This window comes from Vipera berus, assembly GCF_964194415.1.
Source record: "Vipera berus genome assembly, chromosome: 1".
Taxonomy (NCBI): domain Eukaryota; kingdom Metazoa; phylum Chordata; class Lepidosauria; order Squamata; family Viperidae; genus Vipera; species Vipera berus.
In genome coordinates, this window is record NC_138202.1 from 213,476,622 (window position 1) to 213,502,984 (window position 26,363).

The 26,363-nt window shown below is 38.9% G+C and overlaps 1 protein-coding gene across 1 annotated transcript in view; it reads left to right on the top strand.

The window, feature by feature from the left end:
* Positions 1-14,266: 14,266 nt before the first annotated feature.
* WDR35 (WD repeat domain 35) overlaps positions 14,267-26,363 on the top strand; it is a 45,975-nt gene continuing 33,878 nt past the window's right edge. Inside the window, exons 1-3 of the mRNA XM_081314243.1 lie at positions 14,267-14,526; positions 18,059-18,176; positions 20,735-20,806. Coding sequence (XP_081170369.1) covers positions 14,503-14,526; positions 18,059-18,176; positions 20,735-20,806 — 214 coding nt within the window. The 5' untranslated portion in view covers positions 14,267-14,502. The remainder of the gene's footprint in view (positions 14,527-18,058; positions 18,177-20,734; positions 20,807-26,363) is intronic.

Sequence of the window (26,363 nt, forward strand, 5' to 3'; positions counted from 1 at the left end):
ACTATATAATTTGCATAGCTTAATTTGGAGCCTGCTCAGAGCAAACGGGTGAGTCTGATAGCCCAGAGCAACGTTTCTCAACCGTGGCAGCTTTTAAGATGGGTAGACTCAGCATATTGGCTGGGGAATTCTGGAGTTGAAATCCACACATTTGCCAAGATTGAGAAACACTGTCCTAGAGCAGAGGTCCCCAACCTTTTGGGCACCAGGGACCGGTTCAGTGGAAAGAGGTTTTTTTGCGGACTAGACAGTGCGTGGTTTTGTGTGTTCCCTGCATCTGTTGGATGGGGCTTTGCTTGTTTGTGTGGACCAGTTGCTGGCATGCCACGGCCCGGTACCAGTCCACGGACTGGGGGCTGGGGACCCCTGGCCTAGAGAACTCTTTCAAATCTTCAACTACAGAAGTCACCTAGCTGTAAAGCAATGTGATTTTTAAAAAGCCAGATGCTTTATTGTGGCATTCTTGCAGCTGTATCTTTGGGGGGGACAGGAATGATATGCTAAACTTTTGGGCAGCTCTTTGACCTAGCAAGTGCCCAGTGCATGAAGGGTAGGCAAAATGAAATACTGATCCACTGAGGACAGTGATATTACTATGCCAGTAAAATCATTAATATCTGGCCATGAAACTCTGGAAAGGCAGAATTTTTGTGATGCTTTCCAACAGCATCAATTTCAAATCAGGCCAAAGGGTATTTGCTGAGCATTTACACAATCTATTATCAAATCCCACTAGTCTAAGACAATCCAGGAAACTTTCTATATTCACCCATTGGTTATTGCTAATAATTAGCTACTGTCAGCATCAATTTGTCGGATCTTTTACAGCTTTCAGACTCCATTGCAATACTACCTGGTATGTACTGCTTCATTACGAAGTTATCAAAAGAGTCTAAAAATACTATTTATGGCACTTAATAGATTAATTATTAATACTTTTTCCTCATTAAGATAAAGGGAAATGCATGAAGATATAATCAGGGCGCGAACCACTGAACATTTCAGTACATAGACATATCTGCAAATGAAATTGGCATGCAATCTGTATTTTGTTAGATTCAGGGGCTTGTCTACACTCATGTAAGCCACTATCGGAGATACTTACCTGCACAGTATATTCCTGGAGACCAGGATTAAGCCAAAGTGGGATTTACTTCAAGCATTCAAATAACAACAAGTGTTGATTTCTTTTTTAAAAAAAGTACGTATTTCTTTCCTTAATTACTTTTCTCAGCAATTTGGCATAAGATGGGCCAGAAGCTAAATAAATGGAGTGAAGATTTTGAAAGTAATTTTTTTCTCTTAAGTGGGAAGAAAGGCTGTCCTGAACACCTGAGTTAAATTAAAGCAATGCATCTTATCAGTTCAAGCAGAAACTGAATATAAGAGAATTTGATACAGCCTCAGGCCAAAGAAGATTAAATTCCCGCCCTGAAGTTGCAGTAACTTCCCATATTATTGTTCAGTTTCATTACAGAATTTGGAGATGAGATAGCCACCGTCCTTTCTGAGAATGTGATTTAGTTTTCTATTCATTTAAAGTAAAAAAAATAAAGTAAAAACAAAACCAAAAAAACCCTAGGTAAGGTAAGGTAAAGGTTCCCCCCCCCACATGCCTGCTAGTCGTTTCTGACTCCGTGGTCATGTGGCCGGCATGACTAGACGCCAAAGGCGCACGGAACGCTGTTACCTTCCCACCGCAGTGGTCCCTATTTTTCTACTTGCATTTTTACGTGCTTTTGAACTGCTAGGTTGGCAGAAGCTGGGACAAGTAACAGGCGCTCAACTCTGTTACGCGGCACTCGGGATTCGACCCACCAAACTGCTGACCTTCTGATTGACAAGCTCAGCGTCCTAACCCACTGAGCCACTGCATCCCTTCAAAAAAAAAACACTACTGTTACCCTATTTCAGTATTTCCCTTACTACAGTATAGAAAAATTTCAGATTTTGTTTGTTCCAGTGTTTTGTTTCTGCAGGGAACTATAATCCTTTATGGGTTCAACCAAGCACCTAATGTTCATTGCAATCCTATGCCTCAGAAAAAAAATGTTCTTTAGACCCCGGTGTTATGTACTGGGCTTTTTGGAATATCACCACGTGCGTTGCTGGAGAACTAATGGTTCTCCAGCAACCCAGACAGGACGTCTCTGGTCCTGCAATTGGTCAACTTTGGGTAGCAAACATGGGTTCAATCCGATTGGTTGCTACCAGAAGGTCTGGCTATATATATTGAGGCAGGGTGACTCCAAATCCTCAGTACAGTTTCAGCTTAAATAAAGAATGAGTTTCTCTGTACTCAACTGCGTGTCTTCATTTCTGCTCATCAGAGCCCACGACATAATACCCGTGATCACTAAGGGTAAATATTGTGGTTTTACAGAGAAGGATCACATCTCAGAATCTCTTAGCAACTGAAGAGGTACCATCATCTGCCAAAACATCAGAACTGTGGAGAAGACTATGAGTCTTTCCAGCTGAAACTGGACAACTCTTTTCTTTCATGGCAATCAAGCCATTTCACTCATAAGGCTTCTTTGCAAGGTGGTTTGGATTTCCATTAAAAATGAAAGGCTGCATTTCTGCTGGCTGAAGGAAAAAGCTTTTGCAAAACTTCTTTGCTGTTTGAACCTTTATATAAAGGAGCAAAATGCTGCATGAAATTTGGAGAAAGAGCAGACATTCTGTTTTCTTTAGTGCATTAAAACCTGTATTAAGCAGCTGATAGAATTAATGCATCTTGTTTTCAGAATAAATTCAAATCCCCAGTCCCCAAAGCCTGGAGAATAGGGGCCAAAAAGTTTGCTGGACGCTAGACGCTAGACGCTCTCTGACCCTTTCCAGCTTGACCCACAGCCTCGGGATATTTCCATCGAAGATGCCTACTTTCGACCTGCCAGATTCATAGCATCTAATCAGTATTTCTGAACTTCAATTTTGTTTTTCCTGGTGTGGAACCATTGCCAACCAATTGGTACTTGAGAATCGGATTAATGCCTCCTTTCATGTTTGTACATCTTCATTATTTCTCATTTTGATCCCTCATCATGAGAGGCGAGGTTATTGAATATTTTTTTATTCCACATTTTGATGTAGTATAAAATTTTCAGAATGTAAAAGTGCCTCAGTTTGACTGTCCTGACAGCTGCCAATCTATTAAAGAATCATCTTCTCAAATCAGTTCTCTTTAAGTTAAAAAAGAAACTTACACAGAAAGTAAAGCACAGAAAATAACATAGCATGGCATTTTATCTACACCATGACTGTAGAGTTTTACTGTGGACATAATATATCTGCAGGTCATGCTTCTTGAATTTGGATAGTCTATTGACCGCTATGCATAAACAGTAAAAGAATCAAACAAACTGTTCCTGATTTTATTATTTCATTCTGTATGAATGAAGTTATTTCAATGTTCTGGCTTGAACAAAACTATTATGCCCCTCTACTTGTGCTCAGGCTGAGCCACAGCTGTGCTGGGAGTCTGAGTTGGACAATTTTTGTATTTTATGTCTCTTAATTTTTATTGTTGTGAGCCGCCCTGAGTCCTTAGGGAGAAGGGCGGCATATAAATTTAATAAATCCTAATCCTAACAGTTGGGACAAATCCAGGATGCACAAAAGCGCAGGCAAGAGAAGCAAGTAGGACAGAGGAATGCAATGGGGTGGCTCCAAAGGCAAAGGAGGAGGCATTAGGAAGCCACTCCTTGGCTGAATTATAAAAGGGAAGGTGTGGGAGGTGCTGGTTGCTGAAGGCAACCATTCATGTTGAGGATCGAGTTTCTGTGGACTGTGTTTGTTTGCCTTGGAGATTGACTCAGGTCTGTGAGAATAAAAGGGGTTGTTTTTTTCTTGTGGTTCCTGCCTGTTTCTTGGAAGAGGGATTTCTCCTTGTGAGCATAACAAGGACTCACGTAGGCTGGGACAGAACAGCTTCTCTGTGAAATGTTGACTTTCTAAGTGTAGGGAACAGTCAATGTTATTACAGGTATTAATATCCTGCTCTTACTCCAAAGATGTGGGAAGAATACAGATGCTCCTTACTTTTTTATTTCATCCTCAAGACTTTGAAACTGCTAGATTAGGAGACTAGAATGGAGCTTCAGGTTTCAGAGGTGAGATTTGAACTTGGCCTTTGCTTGCTCCAGTCATCGCTTCCATTAGGAGTCATTGTTCACAGTCTGAACAACACCAGATCTATATATTTATATACATTTATAAGCTTCTTAGGTTTTAATAACCCACATGAACTATTCTAGTAATTATTCTAGATTATGCAATGCCACAATTGTAATTTCTTTTTTAACACAAGTGTTTTTCTATTGCCTTTTCCCTAGGACTGAAGGAACTGACTGGCCCAAGATCACTTAGCTGGCTGGTGGGACTAGAACTCACGGTCTCCCAGTTTTGAATATGGTGACATAAACAACTAAACCAGAGACTTGTTTAGGTGTTTCCATTGTTGAGAGGGCCATTTTTATTCTCCCTTTATTTGTGGCTGCATTTGGATTTTTAGGATATTTATTACTATGATTTTTATATTTGCATTTGCTGTCTTTATGCTTTTTATCTAATTGATGTGTGCTGCCTTCAGTAAGATGGGCAGTTACATATTTGATTAATCAATAAAATTTGGTTAATCAACAAACCAATCTAGCGCTCTCTCTTTTTTTTTTACATAGTAGAGTTTATTTTGCACAATTTCTTTCACCGATTACAGAGAAGGGGAAAGGATATTGAGACCCCTCTCAGTGGATTCCTGGGATTTCATTTGTCCTACACAGTTATATCCAGTTCTGTGTTTGCATCCTTTGAAGTTATGACATTGCTTTAAAAAAACATAAATAAAAGTTAAGAGTGTCAGGGACTATATCCTGTGGTCACATTCTCCTTCGCTTCTTTCCAAGAATCAGTATGAACTGCAAAGCCAGGGATTCAGTGACTCTTGTATTATGATGACTCTGAGACCAGCTGAAATATGGTTCTGGGAAGAGAAGTAGAAAATGGTTTATATGGGATTGTTTGTTCAGAATGAAAGCAGCAAAAGTTAGATACAAATCCTTTAATAAATTGCAGGACTCTGCTGAAATTGGTAACAGCCCAATAGGATGTCACCAAAAACAACAAAAAAGAGGAATTAATTACAAGATGCTAGCAGCAGCTGGAGCTCAATAAATTACAAGCAGAGACTAATCGGAATTTCAAAACATATCATTGATTTATACTCCATTTAGATTAATGTAAAAACAACAGTATCATTTCATGGTGTCATCTGGGGAGAATATTTGGTAACCACAAGCTTTGGATAGAATCTTATGAATAGCTTTTCCCTCTGTCAGCTGCTTAAAATTCCTGTTTTCTGCTGTCTTTGGCCAGGCATGTATAATCTTTAGCCAATCAGTCATGGGTTACTATGCTTTGTCTTCTAGATTTTGGAGTACTTTGGGAGCAAGGAATGGACAACTCAATGCATCTTGAATTTCAGGCCTCTCTGGTTAGAACTGTAGGAAGTTGGAAAACAACCTAAGGGCAAGGCTATGCATCCAAAGCTCAACAGATATAAAAAGAAACCAATTAAACTGATCCTAGAAAGAAAGCAGTTCATTTGGTTTTAAAGTCACATTAGTCCATTTAACAACCAAACACTTTTCTAAAGTGAAAAAAATTCAGACCACCATCATCTAGCCTTTTGCTGATGAATTTTAACCAGTTGTGGCTCCAGACAAAAGATGTGGAAAACGGATTATCCACTCCTAGAACAGCATCTAAAGGCACCTAAGAATTCATTTCTGCAGCTTTAAGTATCTTTCACTGGAAATACTGGCTTGAATCAGTTTGAATTGTGGACGTTTGGCTTGGAGAGGACTTCTACAGTAGAAGCAGTTGAAATATTGTGAGCTTAAAGGTAAAGGTTCCCCCGCACATGCGTGCTAGTCGTTTCCGACTCTAGGGGCCGGTTTCAAAGCTGAAGAGCCAGCGCTTGTCCGAGGATGTCTCCATGACTAGACGCCAAATTTGAGCTTACTTAACAGTATTAAATGTCAAAAACAGTAGCCTATTTTTGCGGACAATATCAGATTGAGAAATTAAACTTGGATAATATGCAGCAAGTGGCAAAAGTCATTGTATATATATTCACAACAGAAGAGTAATCAAATTCAGGCAAGAGTGCCCCCCCTTATATATCAGATATTACATAATGCAAGGCAAACATAGACATTTAGAATACAGTTTCTAAGGAAAAAATAGAAAAGACCTAACTAAAAATCAGAAATAATTCCTAATAATTACAAATATATGGACTTGAAATAACAGACAGGATACAAAAAGAAGGAAGAGTATAATTTATTTATTTATTTATTTATTTAATTAAATTTTTATACCGCCCTATTCCCGAAGGACTCAGGGCGGTTTACAGGGATCACCCGCCGGCACTCCTTAACTGCCGGCACCCTGAGAAGGCCCTCCCTGTGGGAGTGCACAGGACGATGGGAAGTTGATGCCGGCAGCAGGTGTTCCCTTAGATAATCTGGACCCAAGCCATTTAGAGCTTTATAGGTCATTACCAGCACCTTGAATCTCACCCGGAGGGCAACCGGAAGCCAATGCAGCTCACGGAGAAGAGGTGTTACACGGGAGTATCGGGAAACTCCCATAACAACTTGCGCGGCTGCATTCTGCACCAGTTGAAGCAATTTGCAAATAGAGTAGTTTCTTTAAAATGTTTTTATTGATTTTTATTTGATATTTTTATATTTTTTGTATATTGGTAGTCTTAAAAAAATATTGCAGTTTGTAATTTTATTTTATGATTCATATTGTCAATTGCTCTTGATATGTATACAATTGGGTTTAGTAATGATTTTCAGGTTTTTAAATGATTTGTATATTCAGTTACCTCTAATGACTTATAGGAATATTGGAAAATTACAATTACAAACATGTTTTAACATTTGGAATTAATGGCCTGTCCTTCATCTTCAAAAGTCAGTTTTGAGTAAAAAGAAGAGGACAATCAGGAGCAACGTAAATGTACTCGGTGGCAATGAATGCACGATTGGAAGACTGAAGGACCAAGTTAAGAACAGTTTAAAAAATGTGTCTGGTTGCTAAGACTTGACATTGACTTACTAACACATAATCAATCAAAGATGGAATACCTGAGATCCATTCAAAGCAAGCCATAAAAGCCAAAGAGTTTATTTTAGTACGTATCAGCATATGCAGCATCTGGAAAAATACTAGATGAAGATCTCTAAAAAAAACTTAAAAGCAGACAGTCACAAAACAAGAAATTGTTCTCAAATGAACTGAATAAGAAAATGGTGCTCAGGTGGAAAAATAGAAAGGCGAGAGTGATTAAAATTGTCAGACAGTATAAGAGTGGATTAATTATTTGAGAGCCATCACAAAGTATGAAATACTACATATCATGGGGGTCTAACCTTTTGGCTTCCCTTGTTCACATTGAGTAAAGAGGAAATCATCTTGGGCTGCCTATAAAATATACAATATAGTTCAAGTATATAAATCATATATTAATGTTAAAAGTTTACAGTCTTGTGATGCTGCATTACTAGCTGTCCAGGGCCGCATGTGGTCTGCATGCCACAGGTTGGACACACCAACTGCATATGATAGGCATCCTGCCTTAATTTTTCTCAACTCACAACTAGCTAGATTTTGTGTTGTAAATATGTCTGTGTCTGAAGCACTGAAAGCTTAATTCCAAAAGAAAACAATGGAAATTGTGAACTTATTTTTACATGTCCTGGATACATAAGACCTACAAATAGCACCGAAAGTATAATAAAGAATCTCTTTATAACCCTTCATGAGACAGGAACATGACCTCTTAATCCCTAGAAAGCCAGATAAGATCAATATTGCTAAAATAAAAAGGGCCAATGGCTGAATAGGCAGAAAGCAACTTTCTATATTTCCATAATAGTGATTGTATGTTGCCACAGGGGACTAATACATTCTGTGATTTACTATAAGAAAATTATCTATATTTTACATTGTTATAGTTTTTAGTTTAATGTATAATATTTTATATGATTTTTTAATATATTTGTTGCTTTTACTGATTGTGGTACACCACCCAGTCGCTTTTAGTAAAATGAGCAGCCGTATACAGGTAGTCCTCAACTTACAACCACAACTGAGCCCAAAATTTCAGTTGTTAAGTGAGACAGTTGTTAAGTGAGTTTTGCCCCATTTTATGACTTTTTTGCCACAGTTCTTAAGTGAATCACTGCAGCTGATAAGTTAGTAACCCAGCTATTAACTGAATCTGGCTTCCCCATTGACTTTGCTTGTGAGGAGGTCGCCAAAGATGATCACATGACCTTGGGACACAGCAATGGTCATAAATATGAACCAGTTGCCAAGCATCTGAATTTTGATCACATGATCATGGGGATGCTTCTAAGGTCATAACTGTCAAAACGGTCATAAGTCACATTCTTCAGTGCTGTTGTAACTTTGAATGGTCACTAAACGAACTGTTGTAAGTTAAGGACTACCTATAAATGCAAAAATTACATTAAATCTACAAGAAACGGTTCAACTCCAGCAAGAAAAGGATCCTAAATCATAAAGAACTAGCATGGAAAGAAGACATCAGCCAGCCCATACTACACCCAAGAATGTAGTATAACTATCTTGCTATGTGAACAGTGCAGCAGCTCCCTTTTCTATACTCTGCACCCCTAGAATACTTCTGATATATTTTTGCACTCCTTACAAAAGTTCGAAATAACGGCAACAAATTATGTGTATACACTATAATTTTGAAAACCCAAGTTTTCGCATCCACTGGAATATTGTCTCACATCTCAAGGTGGTGCGAACACCCCCGGTTGGGAACCCCTGGTCTAGTGTAATAATCAAGGCTCTAGGCTAGAAACCAGGAACTTTTGAGCTGTGGTCCCACCTTAGGCTTGAAAGCTGGCTGGCTGATCGTGGGCCACTCACTATCTCTCAGCCCACGAAGTCAGGCTTGGGTGACAAGCTGGCCAGTCAATTCTTGTTGCAACCAATGGATCAACATTCAGGTGATTTGAAAAAAGTAGGCCCCGTACTTGCAGGGAAACAATTAATGGTAAAATAATTGTACTGGAATTTAGATATGAAAAGCACTCAGATAGGCTGTTTATAAAACCATTTATGCAAAAGTGGCAATGTTGGAAAGCAAACTCACTTTGGAGGATCGAGAATCCAAGGTGGCCATGTGTAGCAGCCCTATAGCCACAAAGCTGCTAAAGGGTCTTTCTCTAACTTCAAAAGCCCACCCAGTTAATAAATCTAATTTTGATCAAAGCCTTGGAGGAAAAAATGGTGCTATCTAGCTTTGTTAGCTTTTATAGTTTAACAGTTTTAGATACTGGATAACCAGTATATTCTGAAACTTATACGATATGGCCCACAGACCTTAAACACCTGTCTGAATCATTCAAAGGACTTTGTTTAAGAAGAAAAATAGGTGGACTCTATAATGAATTCAAAGAATGGAAAAGACGTATTATAGTATATCTTTGGATTTCTGACACCACATTCTCTCTCCTCCCAACCCTGCCTAATGGACAATTTTCACTGAACCCGATTCTTTTTAGATGAAACGATTTAATAATGTTGCAGGACATTAGCTGTTAATGAGTTTTGGACTTAGGTTTAATGGAAACATTAGCCAATATAGTTGGGAAAAGATAGACAGGAAATTTTTTAAAAAAAATAAGCATTACCTTTCTCCATAAAATAAGCAAAGTATGTGTTTATACCTCTGCACTTGCTGTAAAAGAGCATTTATTGGGTTTAGCCTCAAAGAATTGTAAGGATAGTCATTTTTAATATTTAATATATTTAATATTCTTTTGTTATGTATATGTAGGGTGTGGGTCTATACATATGCTGTGTATAGTATGTTTAGGTGTGTGTCATGTATGTGTTTCACTCTGAGAGCGGGCAACTAAATTTCATTTTGATGTGTGCCATTGTGACAATAAAGGTTATCTTTTCATTTTTCTGTCAGAGGGATTAAGAATGAGTTCTTGCAAAGAACACAATATGCATCATCTTCATTTAAATATTGGAAGATGAGGTGGCTCTTAAAACTGATCTAGATCAATGGAGCCATACATACATGCACAATTACCTCTAATTTTGTTGGATTTTGTTGGATCCATGTTCAAACAAAGCATTAACCCTTGCTAAAGCAAATAAAGCATACAATGCACAACCATAAGTTACCCACCCACACTTTAGCCTAATTTAAGGAAAAACAATCTCTGCCCCACAACCTGTGGCCCCAAAGCACCCTGACCTGGCACTGCAAAAAGTCAGCTAAGTAGTTATAAGAAAAATCCATTTAATCAGTTGCAAAAATCAACACTTTTTCCCATGTGGTATTTTTTATAAAAAATCTGTACATGAAATATATCCTTATTGTTAAACTTCCAGGACATTCAAATTTATTCTATCTTCAGTATTTACTGTCGGATAACGATAATACAATTTCATTAAATATTTGTAAATAGTGATATTTGGTATCTAAATAGATTATACATATTTATATATTTATATGAAATGATGTGTATAATTGAGGAAAACACATTCTTAAAATGTCTTGGAAACCAATCTGGTAGAATTTATAATTATTATTATAATGGCTTATGGAATTATTATTATTATTATTATTATTATTATTATTATTATTATTATTATTATTATTATTGGCAGGGCAGACTTGGTAAAGATATCCATAAACAAATTTATGGTATTTTAGGTTTAATCTGGTACTACAAATATCTTTGGGCCAAATTTGTGTAAACATCCCTGGAGGATAGGGCTGCTAATATGGAAAACCTGAAAGGACTGTTCCAAGGTACTGACCGACTGAATCCTACTGCAGACCTAGTGCAGAGGTTCATTCAAGATATTGGGTGAGCTCATTAAGTCCCAATACAGCGTTTTTGTTGTTGTCAGTCATTTAGTCATGTCCAATCCTCAGCCACTCTGTGAATCAATACTTTCTGTGCCCATCTGTCTCACACAGCTTCCTTCAGATCTGCCATGGTCAGCCTGGCGGTATCCTTTATAGTATCCAACCTGCAGCCCTTTCTCCATTTTTTTTGCTGATCACTCCCAGCATGACTGACTTTTCCAGTGAGTCAGCTTGCATGACATGACCAAAGCATGGCAGCCTCTGTTTGATGATCTTGGCTTCAAGTGATATTTTTGGTGAGGTTTGGTCTCTAGGACTTCGTTTGTTATTTTTGCAGTCCATGCATAATAATCACCTCCAGCACCACGGTTCAAAGACCTGTCTCCTCTCTGCCTTTTTCAGAGTCCCAAGTTTCAGAGTCATAAGTAGCAATTGGAAAAATATAATTAATAGTTCTTAAACATTTTTATTGTATTAGCTGAAGAACACAAGTAAGGCAACTGATTTCAACATTGCCTTAAAATAAATGGACCTCTATAGGCTTTACCTTTGTCCTTTTTTTCCTTTCCTTCAATTAACTTTAAATCTTGGTGATTGGACAAGTCCTTGCACTTTTCTTGGCAAAGTTTTTAATAAGTGGATTGGCATTGGCTGACTCCCAGGGCTGAGAAAGTGACTGCCCAAGGTCAACCAGCTAGCATGTGCCTAAGCTACAACTGGGGCTCAGTTTCCAGTTTCTAGTTTGATGCATTAAGCCAGGGGTGTCAAACTCAATTTCATTGAGGGCCGCATCAGCATTGCGGTTGCCCTCAGGGGGCCGGGTGGGTGTGGCCTGGGTGGGCGTGGCCTACTGGGTGGGCGTGGCTAGAGTGTGTATGGCCTACTGGGTGGGCGTGGCCAGCTCTACATCGTTTGCATCAAGGGTGCCTATGGGGGCCTGGGCAGGAGTGGGACAGATCTGAGGGTCTCTGGCAGAAGGAGGGTCTCTGGGCCAGGGCCAAGGCAGTGGGGGCCGTTCCCTCACTGTTTCCAGGGTGGCTTTGCGGGCCACATGAAACCACTTTGTGGGCCGGATCCGGCCCCTGGGCCTTGTGTTTGACATGTCTGCATTAAGCACTACACCAAACTGGCTGGATGTCCTAATTACAGCGCTATCCATTTATCCTTAAGTCAGCAGAAAACTATGGAGGCAATTTGCTCTCCATTGTCAATGCATATTTTGCCTCACACCTGTTCCCAGTTACTGCAATCACAATCTTCCAAGATAATGAATGATAATTATCCTTTTTTTTACATAGTGACTGATCTTGGACAGAATAAAGGGGATTACAGCTATGACAAACATAGTAGGGCTATCTCACTCATGGGCTGAGAACAAGTTAAAAGCAAAATGATGCCGAGCATGTTCATGCTTTAATTAGGTACAACTGGTTTAAGGTCCTAGAAAAACCTAGATTTCCTGGTAGGGCAATAAACTCAATTTTCTGCATATTTGATAATTGCAAGCATTCAAAAATTAAATGATTCGTAATAGATAGGGGAGCAAAATGATGCTTCTATATTAGACATTTTAAGAGTCACATTGACATCAATGGTTTATTATTTAACATTAAAACTGTTGTCTATAAAATAACAGGACTTCAGTTAGGTTTCAAATTATTTATCATCTAGACCCAAAACAAACCAAGTCATGTTTAAATAAACGTGAGAACTAGCCAAGATCCAATTCAATTCAACTTTGAGATGTGAACAATTCAAATGGGCTTCAAGTGAAACAATTATTTATAAAAGCAAAAATATTTCTTTATAATATTCCACTGAGCTGGAAGAAATAAAAGTGAGCGGGAAACAAAAGGATTCAGAATTCTAGATTTTTAAAAATCTGAAGTACATTTATCCTTTGGCTTTTATAGCTGAATAAATCCAGGGATGATTGGATGCAAAATTGTATCCCTCACTCAAAAAAAATTAAAACTCTTGCTTAACTGAATAACAACCAGATTCAATTTGATCCCGAGACCTCTCCCCACTCCTTTCTTCTAAAGGCTTTTCTTGCTCTCTTCCTTAGTCCTTGACACTGTGAGGTTTCCCTAATACTGAAAACGATTGACAGTCTCTTTGAATTCATTAATAAAATTTATTAGTGGGGGGGAAAAAGATATAGTGTGGCAAATCTTTCAAATGAGAAAACTGCTGGGAAAACCCTGTTTTTGTATTCCTAAAGACCAGCAGTTCCATCACTATGGAGATAGTGATCAAACGAGCAAGGTCCAATACTTAACCAAGAGAGATGAAGAAAGCAAAGCATGACTTTTGAGATCCTGCCATAACTGTGCAGAGGAAAAGCACATCCTAGTGGTCACAACTTGTTTACTCTTTTTCCCCCAGTTCCTGGAAACCTGATCAATATTGGTTGCCTCTGCTTTTTCAATACTTACTCTAACCTTGGTGTTCCCTCTGGGTCTCTCATTTACTTAGGAACCAGATCTAACCTTTACAAGATCAGCTGGGAACTAAGCAAAAACAAACCGGAGGGTGGGGAAACCTCAGAATAGAGTTGGGGCAACGATGAACATGGGCTAATATTAATTAGCCCACCCCACATACACTTTTCCTAATCAAAGCTCTCTTCCTCCAAATTTGGAATGAAGGTCCAAGGAAGAACGTGTTAGGGACAAAATGTATTCGCTCCTATTGAATTCCTGCCTCACCTGTTTTTACTCAAGAGGTTGAACAGGATAAAAAAAAAATATGAGTCCAAAACAACAATTAGACTGAGAGTGGCTCCCGTTGCAAAACCAAACAAGAGTCGCAAGGAGCCCAGCTGACATATAAATGTAATATTTATTAATCCTGCCCAAATTGCAGGAAACAAGATTTTTTTTTCCCCCAAGGATCCAATCTTTCTATTTCGGCGCTTCTCTTTTTTTGTTATAGTTCAGAAGCAGAGAGCTTCCAAGGAAACCCATAAAAGAAAAGACACAGAAATACTCCACTCTGTCCGTTCTCCCAAGCGGAGGACAAACCACTCGAACAGCGCTCTAGAACAGGAGTCTCCAAGCCCGGCAACTTTAAGACTTGTGGACTTCAACTCCCAGAATTCCTCAGCCACGCCGAAGTCCACAAGTCTTACAACAGGGGTCTTGAAACTTGGCCCTTTTATGACTTGTGGACTTCAACTCCCAGAATTCCTCAGCCAGCATACGCTGGCTGAGGAATTCTGGGAGTTGAAGTCCACAAGTCATAAAAGGGCCAAGTTTGAAGACCCTTCTCTTACAAGTTGCCAAGGTGGAGACCCCCCCTGCTCTACGGTGGATAGAAGGCCGCTAACGCGCCAACAATTCAAACGGGCGAAACCTTTCCGTTTCCCTTAACCCGGAAGCGTTGTGACGCTCCTTCATATTATGTTTCCGGTTTAGGATCGGTTGCCACGGCGGCCGCACTTCGGCGCTCTTTGTTGTCATGGAGACAGCGGCTCGGGCGAATTGAAACGGTTATCCTGCTGGCTCAGAGGACCAGGCGGCGCAGAGTCAAGGAGGGGTATAAAAGCGGTCAGGATGTTTGTCTACTTGAGCAAGAAGGTGGGATCGGTGGTTTGTTTTTTTTGTTTTATTTTTATTTTATTTTTTGCTTCCTTCGTCCTTCCCCAACCCGCTTTTTTTTTTTCAGGAAAAGTTTAACCGTCTAAATCCGTAGCGGCCAATTTGACGCGGTCAGAATTTCTTACTTAAATAACTCGCCACATGTATCTTAACGGTTTTTGACTTGGTTGTGGCTCGTATTTAATTTCTAAATTGCCTGAAACGTATTAAGAGCATGTATTAATCCAGGGGTCTTCAAACTTGGCCCTTTTATGACTTGTGGACTTCAACTCCCAGAATTCCTCAGCCAGTGTGCCTGGCTGAGGAATTCTGGGAGTTGAAGTCCATAAGTCATAAAAGGGCCAGGTTTGAAGACCCCTGTATTAATCTCTGCAGATTGAAAGGCGGGGGGGGGGGGGGAGGGAGTTGCAACAGTTTGTGCTTGCAGTGCCTCTATATAGAAATATTCCTAATGTATACAGGTAGTCCTCGACTTACAACCGTGCATTTAGCGACTGTTCAAAGTTACAATGGCACTGCAAAAAGTGACTTATGACCCTTTTTCACACTTAACAACCCTTACAGCGTCTCCATAGCGAAGCAGGCAAGCCAGCGTTTGAATTTCCTGCATCGGATGAGGAGAGCACTTCTTTCTCCTTCTGTCCTGGTCACTTTTTACAGAGGCGTGACTGAGAGCATCTTAACAAACTGCATCACTGATTTTGGTGGTAGCAGTGCCTCAGATAGAAGATCCATACAGAGAGTGATAAGGACAGCTGAGAAGGTTATAGGAAGTTCGCTTCCTGTTCTTCAGGACCCTGCTTATAAGCGCTATGTGCTTTTAAACTCAAAAGCATTGTTAGAGTCCCCACACACCCACTTCATGGTCCGTTTCTGTTGCTCCCCTCTGGGAGGAGGTTTCAAAATATTTATAGCGTAACTACTAGATTCTGTAATAGCTTTGTTCCTTATGCCATCCGTCTTGTAAATTTGCAGGATTCTTTTTCTCTCTCTGTGTATATGTACACCTTCGAACTAGACTGTGATGTTTCTCTGTGTCATACATGTGTGTTTAGGCGGGCAAATGCATAATGGTTTTGTTTTTTTAATCCCATTTATATCCCGCCCTTCTCCGAAGACTCAGGGCGGCTTACAATTTTAAGCACAAACCAATGTGCTTAGCAATAGCCTTCATTCTATGTATATGCCTGCTTATTAGGGCTTTCGGGGGCCCCCAAGCGGCATTATTACAAAGTCAGCTTATTGCCCCCAACAATCTGGGTCCTCATTTTACCTACCTCGGAAGGATGGAAGGCTGAGTCAACCTTGAGCCTGGTGGGATGCGAACCTGCACTAATTGCAGGCAGCTGGTGTTACTTAAGGAGGCATTAGCCTACTGCTCCACCAAGGCTCTTTTTTTTTGAGAGCTGAATGCAACGAAATTTCATTTTAATGTATGCTGAGTAGTGTACATTTAAAGTGGCAATAAAGTTTTTATTCTATTCTATGCTATTCTGTCCTATGGTCATATGAGCAAAATTCAGATGGTTCATATTTATGATCATGTGATCAGCTTTTGCATCCTTCTGACAAGCAAACTCAATTGGGGGGGAATGTTTACTTAATAACCATGCTACTAACTTAACTGCAGTAATTCACCTAACAACTGTGGCAAAAAAGGTCATAAAATGGGGCAAAGCCACTTAACAAAACCTCGCTTAGCAACATAAATTTTGGACTCAATTGTGGTCGTAAGTCGAGGACTACCTGTATAGTCATAATTTTGTAACTGCATATTGAATCCATATCCTTGGCAATAAGTGAAACCGTCACACTACTTATAGATATGAATGAATTCAACTTCTTTTTACATATATGAATAATCTATATTTTTGTCCTAGGTTTTTCCCAAAGAGTTCACTGTGATTTCTCCATCCCCATTTAATCTTCACAATGATGTGTAATGTAGCTTATCTTGGCACATATGTTTGCATATGGAGAGAATTGATATGTATGTGTGTCATATCTAATATTCCCCAATATTTCAGTTTCATGATTCTTCCAGGGAGAAAATTCTACAATTTTTCCTTCAGATTTTTTAATGTTTGTTGATGTCAATTTATGACATGACTACTAGTTTCAAAGCATTAGAAACTCATTGTACTACTGTTTAACTCGAAGAGACTTAGCTAGTCCCATCTGGGAGGGAAATAGTCTTGCCCATAAAACTCAGGCACCCGAGTTGGCATACAACTGAAAAGAATCTAGTTCCTGAATCTGAGAATATCCAATACTTTTACAAAGTGCCTTTTCCAATACATACACACCCAACAATATGAACCACAAGTAGTTCAGGCAAAGAAAAAAGCATTTATTAAGTAGGGGTCAAGTCTTTATATAAAGTATAGAAACAAATTATAAACACATTTGATATGTGCGATGTGTCAGAAGGTAAAAAAAATCAAACAATAAAAGACATAGTCTTGGTTTTGTTAGATTTGTGAAAAGACTCACTTAAATTATGCTGCTGGGGTTTGTTTCTTTAACATTTGCTACTTTAATCAAGGACTTCAGAATACAGCCCTATCCTTTCCTCAAAGGAAATAGCTTTAACTCATAAAAAACTTGAAAGCAGACATAAATATCATCTAAAATGCTAATCTCTTTATTGAAACACTACGGTACTAATAAAGCGTAAAATTCTATTCAATACTTTCTACATACAGTGGTCTAAATCAATTTGAACTGGGGATATTGATCCTCCAGTTAGAATAACAGAGTTGGAAGGGACCTTGGAGGTCTTCTAGTCCAACCCCCTGCTCAAGCAGGAAACACTATGCCATTCCAGACAAATGGCTGTTCAGACTCTTAAAAGCTTCCAGTGATGGAGCACCCACAACTTCTGAAGATTCATTATTACATATTAATAGTAATATACATTATATATTATTAATATGAAATAATATATAATATATAACATATAGTAGAATAATAAAAATCTAATATATTAAAAATATATTAATATATATTATATTATTATATATGGAATAAGTTATTCCATATAGCAGCAATTCTCAAACAATTTGGTCTCAATTCGTAAAAATGATTGTATACACAAAAGGTTTTGATTTATATCTATCAATATTTTTCTGTATTAGAAATTAAAACTGGAAAATGTTAAAATATTTATTTGATTTTTGCAGACATTTTCAGAACTGCCATACCGTACTTTCTTGCCAATCAAGAAACTTTTTTGATCTTGAAGTAAAATTATGTACTGTGTCAGATATTACTTTCTACTTTTAGATATGATGCTACACGAAAGAATTATTTGCATAGTTTAAAAGGGTAAGACCTATGGAAAAAGTTACTATTTGTTGCAGGCGTGTTCTTTGTATATATTCTGTAAAACATTTTGTACATAAATTTAGTTTGGTTTCAGTTAAATTAATTGCTGGAACAATTCACAATTTGTGTTCAGTTTCAGTGTTGTTATTGTTTTCATATTTTTTTAAAAATATATTTATTTCAGATTACAATCCCTGGTAATTTTAGACTTAGATCTATTTGTTGGAGCAAAGATCAAGGCTATATATCCTGTGGAGGTGAAGATGGTCTACTGAAAGTTTTAAAGTTAGAAATAAAAACAGGTAAATTACATTTGTCTCAATATAAATTTGTCGGCAACCTAGGGGATATAATGATTTTTTTTCTTTTTCACTGTGTTGTGATTTGGCCATCTTGTTCTGTCCTTGCGTTGCTCACGTTATTTGTTCTAGGACAATCCCACAATCTCTCTTATAGTCTAATGTTCCAAATATTAAAAGCAAACCTCAACAATCCTAACTGAGGGCATTTGAGACAAATCTCATTAAAATTCCCTGTATATTTACATAACAGAATAAGGTATTTTGCCATTTTCCTACTCATATAGAGTACAAGTAGTCCCCACTTAATGTCTGTTCTGCAACTATTCCATGTTATGACTGTGCTTAAAAAATGGAATGGTGACCGATCATTATGACCATCACAGTGCTCCTGCAGTCACATAATAAAAAATTGAGCCAAACCACATTTACAAACACACACACACACACACACACACACACCACCACCACCACCACCACCACCACCACCACTTCTGCCACCTCCCCCAGCAGATGATCATCTTCACTTGTCTCCCTCTGCTGGGCTCACCATCCCTGGCCATGCATAGGGAGATGGGACACCACAGCTCTGGGGCTCATTGCAACCTCACCCAACCTCACTCACCAACAATAGGCATCCCCAACTCTACTGTGCCTAGCCAACCGCCTGCTCACTCTCACATAACATCCTTCACCCAGCAGTAGCCATTTACCTGACTGCTTGCAAATCCCTTTGGACTTGCAGCTTCCTGCTGGTTTCCCCACAGATTTGGGTCATTGGAAGCTGGCAGGAAGGTGCTTATCGACCTGCAATCCTCACTTAATGATGGCAGTGGGAGCTGCAGGGATAGGCATCGCCAAGCAATGGGGCGATGTGGCATCACACTTTATGACCATGTTGCTTAGTGGCAGAAATTCCAGTCCCTATTGCCGTTGTTAACTGAGGACTTTGTGTATGCAAAATTGGCTCGATGGTGAAAGGGCTGAATATAAAGTACTCAATATCAAAGGTATAAATGAAGGGTGTCTTTTCTAGGTCACGGAGTCATTGAGGTCCTTTCATCCATAGTCTAATAAGATCTCAGTATAATTGATCTTATTAATAAAGGATGCGGTGGCTCAGTGGGTTATGGCACTGAGCTTGTCGATCAGATGGTCGGCAGTTTGGCGGGTCGAATCCCGAGTGCCGCGTAACAGAGTGAGCGCCTGTTACTTGTCCCAGCTTCTGCCAACCTAGCAGTTCGAAAGCACATAAAAATGCAAGTAGAAAAATAGGGACCACTACGGTGGGAAGGTAACAGCGTTCCGTGCGCCTTTGGCGTCTAGTCATGCCGGCCACATGACCACGGAGACGTCCTCGGACAAGCGCTGGCTCTTCGGCTTTGAAACGGAGATGAGCACCGGCCCCTAGAGTTGGAGACGACTAGCACGCATGTGCTGGGGAACCTTTACCTTTACCTATAATTGATAACCAGGGTATATATATTCTAATAGGATTAAATGTTGTGGACATTTTTTTAATCTTTTGATGCTGGGCAGGATTTCAGGTAGAATTATGGGAATATTTTAGTAAGATGGAATGAACTTATAGTTGACCATTCCATTCGGTGATTTATATTGTGCTGATTCTGATTCTTGATATTCACTTTTAGCTCAGCTTTACTAGTGATTTACAATGAATTATATATTAGAAAACCATAGCTTCCACAAAATTTTAAAATGTGTGCTTTATTAATTTGTGTTATATTCTTTTATTCGTTTTTATGTATTCTTTTGTAGTTTATAAGTACTAATGTGAAATATATATTTTTCTTTAAAATGTTCAAAGAATTTAAAAGCAGGCAATTGTTTCCCCTCCCATTTATGTGAAGTCACAATATCTTGATGGCTTGCCATCAGTTGATGAAAATAAACACATAAATGAAATTAAACCTAGCCACAAAGAAGTTGCCTATTACTATGTTAGGTCTGCATCAGGTCGAAACATAAAGGTCTAATTCAGACATGTCAAACTCACGATGTCATGTGACATAGCACGACGTATTGGAACCTTTCCCCCATTGCTGGCAATGGGGTGGGTGCAGTTTCCTTGTGACACATCTGGTTTAGCAGGCCGGCAGTTTGATACCCCTGGTCTAATTAAATTGATTTATTGCTAAAAAAAAAGTTAGCACCTGTTTGGAGTTAGATAGAGGTCCATAGAATTCAAGGCAGGTTGATCTTAATCCGCTATGGTTATATAGTGATTCTAGGCTAATCGCTCCATTCCCAAGTTCTAACACTCCTTCTCCTACAGTTAGAAAATCAAAATACTGTTTAAAAAAATACAAAGAGAAGCTAGATTTGGGATTCCAACTTCTTTTTAATGAGCAAAAGAACAAGTTCAGTTCCTTTGGAATTCCTGCTTGTTCCTCATCAGTTTCTACAGAACATGCCTCGTTAAATATTATGATTAGTTGAAAGGGGGCACCATTTAGGGAAGAAATAAGCTAATAAATATTATAAATGTTAGTTTATGTAGGGTTCATGTCTTACAAAAATGCTTTTTTGTGTGTTTTTAGAAGAAGCCAAATTAAAGGGGCTTGCTGCATCTAGCAATCTCTCAATGAATCAGACACTTGAGGGTCACACTGGTAAGAGTTACTATTGTTCAGTAAAATAAAATTGCTTTTTGACTAACATGTTCAGAAAATGATATGGTTTCAGTGATGAACTTTCAATTTTTGCTGGATAAATTCCAATGAATTTCTTGGGATAAAATTTTGAATTGGCATGTTTAGAAATGAAATATTAATATTACAGAATATATATATATATATATATATATATATATATATATATATATATATATATATATATATATATATATATATACACATATACATATATATATATATATACACATATTGTTGTTGTTAGTTGCGCAGTCGTGTCCGACCCATCGCGACCCTATGGACAATGTTCCTCCAGGCCTTCCTGTCCTCTACCATCTTCTGGAGTCCATCTAGGCTCACCCCTACTGCTTCAGTGACTCCATCCAGCCACCTCATTCTCTGTCGTCCCCTTCTTCTATTGCCCTCAATCTTTCCCAGCATTAGGCTCTTCTCCAGTGAGTCCTTCCTTCTCATTAGGTGGCCAAAATATTTGAGTTTTAGCTTCAGGATCTGGCCTTCTAAAGAGCAGTCAGGTTTGATCTCCTCTAGGACTGACCGGTTTGATCGCCTTGCAGTCCAAGGAACTCGCAGGAGTCTTCTCCAGCACCATAGTTCAAAGGCTTCAATTCTTTGGCGCTCAGCCTTTCTTATGGTCCAGCTTTCACTGCCATACATTGCAACTGGGAAGACCATAGCCTTGACTATACGCACTTTTGTTGACAGGGTGATGTCTCTGCTTTTTAGTGTGCTGTCTAGATTTGCCATGGCTTTCCTCCCAAGGAGCAAGCGTCTTTTAATTTCTTGGCTACAGTCCCCATCTGCAGTGATCTTGGAGCCCAGGAAAATAAAATCTGTCACTACCTCCATTTCTTCCCCATCTATTTGCCAGGAATTGAGAGGGCCAGATGCCATGATCTTGGTTTTCTTAATGTTTAGTTTCAACCCAAGTTTTGCACTCTCCTTCTTCACCCGCAACAAGAGGCTCTTTAGTTCTTCTTCACTTTCTGCCATTAGAGTGGTATCATCTGCATATCTTAGGTTGTTGATGTTTCTTCCGGCAATCTTAATTCCAAGTTTTGATTCATCTAGCCCTGCCTTTCTCATGATGTGCTCTGCATATAAGTTAAATAGGCAAGGCGACAGTATACAGCCTTGCCGGACTCCTTTCCCAATTTGGAACCAATCAGTGGTTCCGTGTCCAGTTCTCACTGTTGCTTCTTGACCTGCATATAGATTTCTCAAGAGAAAAATAAGATGGTCTGGTATGCCCATCTCTTTAAGGACTTGCCAGAGTTTGTTATGATCCACACATCAAAGGCTTTAGCATAGTCAATGAAGCAGAAGTAGATGTTTTTCTGGAACTCTCTAGCTTTCTCCATGATCCAGCGTATGTTAGCAATTTGATCTCTAGTTCCTCTGCCTCTTCGAAATCCTGCCTGTACTTCTGGTAGTTCTCGATCCACATACTGCTGGAGTCTAGCTTGTAGAATTTTAAGCATAACTTTACTAGCATGAGAAATGAGTGCAATGGTGCGACAGTTTGAACATTCTTTGGCACTGCCTTTCTTTGGAATTGGAATGTAAACTGATCTTTTCCAATCCTGTGGCCACTGTTGAGTTTTCCAAATTTGCTGGCAAATTGAGTGTAGCACTTTTACTGCATCGTCTTTTAAGATTTTGAATAGCTCAGCTGGAATACTGTCACCTCCACTAGCTTTGTTGTTGCTCAGCTTTTCTAAGGCCCACTTCACTTCACATTCTAGGATGTCTGGCTCAAGGTCAGTGACCACCTCATTGTGATTATCAGGGACGTTAAGCTCATTCTTGTATAGTTCTTCTGTGTAATTTTGCCACCTCTTCTTAATCTCTTCTGCCTCTGTTAGGTCCCTGCCATTTTGGTCCTTTATCATGCCCATTTTTGCATGAAACGTTCCTTTCATCTCTCCAATTTTCTTGAAAAGATCTCTGGTCCTCCCTATTCTATTGTTTTCTTCTATTTCTTTGCATTGTTCATTTAAGAAGGCATTCTTATCTCTTCTAGCTATTCTTTGGAATTCTGCATTTAATTGGGCATATCTTTCTTTTTCTCCCTTGCCTTTCGCTTCCCTCCTTTCCTCAGCTATTTGCAAAGCTTCCTCAGACAGCCATTTTGCTTTCTTGCATTTCTTTTTCTTTGGGATGGTTTTGGTTGCTACCTGTTGTACAATGTTGCGAACCTCTGTCCATAGTTCTTCAGGCACTCTGTCTATCAGATCTAATTCCTTAAATCTATTTGTCACCTCTACTGTATATTCAACAGGGATATGATTTAATTCATACCTGACTGGCCTAGCGCTTTTCCCTACTTTCTTTAATTTAAGCCTAAGCTTTGCAACAAGAAGCTCATGGTCTGAGCCACAGTCAGCTCCTGGTCTTGTTTTTACTGACTGTATAGAGCTTCTCCATCTTTGGCTGCAGAGCATATAGTCAATCTGATTTCTGTGTTGACCGTCTGGTGATGTCCATGTGTAAAGCCGTCTCTTGGGTTGTTGGAAAAGAGTGTTTGCTATGACCATTGTATTCTCTTGACAAAATTCTATCAGCCTGTGCCCTGCTTCATTTTGTACTCCAAGGCCAAACTTGCCTGTTATTCCGGTTATCTTTTGGCTTCCTACTTTAGCATTCCAATCCCCCATGATGATAAGGACATCATTTTTGGGTGTTAGTTCTATAAGGTGCTGTAGGGCTTCATAGAACCGGTCAATTTCATCCTCTTCAGCACCGGTGGTTGGGGCATAGACTTGGACTACTGTGATATTGAATGGTTTGCCTTGGATTCGAACTGAGATCATTCTGTCATTTTGAGGATTGTATCCCAGTATTGCTTTTCCTATTTTTTTATTGACTATGAAGGCTACTCCATTTCTTCTAAGGGATTCTTGCCCGCAGTAGTATACCTGATGGTCATCTGAATTAAATTCACCCATTCCTGTCCATTTTAGTTCGCTGATACCTAAGATGTCGATGTTTAGTCTTGTCATCTCTTGTTTGACCACGTCCAGCTTTCCTTGGTTCATGGATCTTACATTCCAGGTTCCTATGGAGAAAGAATCTTTACAGCATCGGACTTTCCTTTCACCACCAGACATATCCGCAGCTGAGCGTCCTTTCGGCTTTGGCCCAGTCGCTTCATTCTTTCTGGCGCTACTAGTACTAGCCCTCTGCTCTTCCCCAGTAGCATATTGGACGCCTTCCGACCTGAGGGGCTCATCTTCCAGCGTCATATCGTTTTGCCTTTTGGTACTGTCCATAGGGTTTTCATGGCAACATATATATACATATATATATATATATATACATACATACATACATACACAAACACACAAGGAAACAAACTGCTTTAGTGCTGTTTCAGTGCTATACATATATGAGGATACACAATAATTGTTGCAAATAAAGTAAAAATATGCTTGTACCTCAGCTCTTATTGTATACTGAAAATTTTCTCCTTGCAACTTCAAAATAGCCAATGCATGGTTCAGAATATATTTACACAGTATGCAAGAATAATCAGAACAAAATGCCAGAATTGCTAGCAGTAAGAAATTGATTTTTTTGAACATTTGATACAATTGCTTTCAAGTTCTCCTAAAAAGACTAGAACAATACAAGGAAATCTTGCCTTTGCAAAGCCCCACTAATGCTTGCTGAGATATTGATTGTAGAAATAGCCTTCTGTAGAATCTGGTGTTAGAAGGTTGAACAATGTCGGAAGCCCCGCTGTACCCAGACAGCACAACTCTGCAAGTGAAAAAAAGAGTATCAGAGGTTACCCTGTTAACAACAGTAAGCACAAGATTTTGAAAGGGGGCATTTCAAAAGATGTAAGAAGGCAGCTCTTTCAAAAGTCATGCTTTCTTTAAACAACAAAACACATAGATGGTTGAAATTTAGCAAGCCAGTTGAGGAGCAGCAGATATTGCAGTTACTCTGAGAATGCTGAAGCAGAGGAAAATGTATCATTTGGGGACATGCATACAAATTATGAAATTTGTGTGCCTTCGAGATTCTTACCAGCAGAAAAATCTTCAGAGAGTATAAAATGGTGTGTATTATTGAAGCTTGACGTTATCAAGGAAGATAGGTTATTAGAACATAATTGTTCTATAATATCCTAAAAGTTACTGGTTTCCTGGTTTGTAATTTACACTATCCTGTAAATGGCCTTCACGGTAGAGACTTTAAATAACTGATCCAGAGACATTACTATAATTTCTGTGGGTGGAAAAAGCTCTGAGCCAGATATTCAAATTACTCTTGGAACAATATCATGGGCAACAAAAGAACCAGCAAAGTACATACCAGGGCAAGTGGGTGGATGGAAGTAATTGTGTAAGGATACTGTAAGGGAGACTGTTGTTTTTATTTATTTACTTTTTTATTCTGCCTTTATTATTTTTACAAATAACTCAAGGCAGCGAACGTGTCCTACATACCTTCCCGCTCCTATTTTCCCCACAACAATAACCCCGTGAGATGGGTTGGGCTGAAGTGAATGACTGGCCCAAAGTCACCCATCTGTCACTCACGGCTATAACAGCACTTGAACTCAGTCTCCTGCTTCTTAGCCTGGTGCTTTAACCACTAGACCAAACTGACTCTCCACATAGTTGTTAGAATGAAATTAAACTTCTCAGGGGGTTAAAACAACAAAAAGAACTCCTCTGTGTTAGGCAGTAAAGAAAAAGTGATAAGCCTGGTTCTAATTCTGTTATGCAGGTTGTCACCTGTGATTCAGTAAAATAAAAGAATGAGTCTGGATTTGACTTGATAAGCCAAACACATTTATTCAGTTGAATAAAGATGGGTCCTCCCTAAAGGTGGAGGAACCCTGAACACAATGTAAGGCAGATATTTATACATCTCTCTGCTTTCGCTTGGTTACATAAGAGGAAGCTGGCACATAGCAGATAAGGTATAGAAATATAGAAATTATAAAAATAGTCAAGCACGCCTTCTGTGGTTTTGATCACATGTCAAAACTGCAGGCTAATGGGTGTCCTTATGCACTTTCCATGACCTGAAAGGCCGCCTAGGGCCTGAACTTTAACCTTGCCATCTTAATATATGAGCAATCATCAAATTCATCAGATTCCTGATCAACAATTCTTGTTTTGATTCAGCCTTATTATATAGACTATACGCTTAACCTGAGACAAGTAGCTCAACCGATTTTAGGAACAAGTTAGGGACATTTGTGTGAAACTCTTTAAGGCAGTGGAGATTTTTTGTTAATGGAAGGAAATTTCTAGTCTCCAAAATCTGATTCTATAAAATTATTCAGATATTTTTATAAACATAGATATGTTTGTATATGTACGAATCAGTTCACAATCTTATTGTGACGAATGTAAAATTTTTTGTTTCTTTGTTAAATTTATTTGCCGCCCATCTTGCTCTAGGGCTATGGGTGGCTTACAACAGTAAAATGAGGGGGGAAAAAGATTACAAATGTAAGCATAAAAATAGCAGAGCAATGAAACAATAAAGATAAACA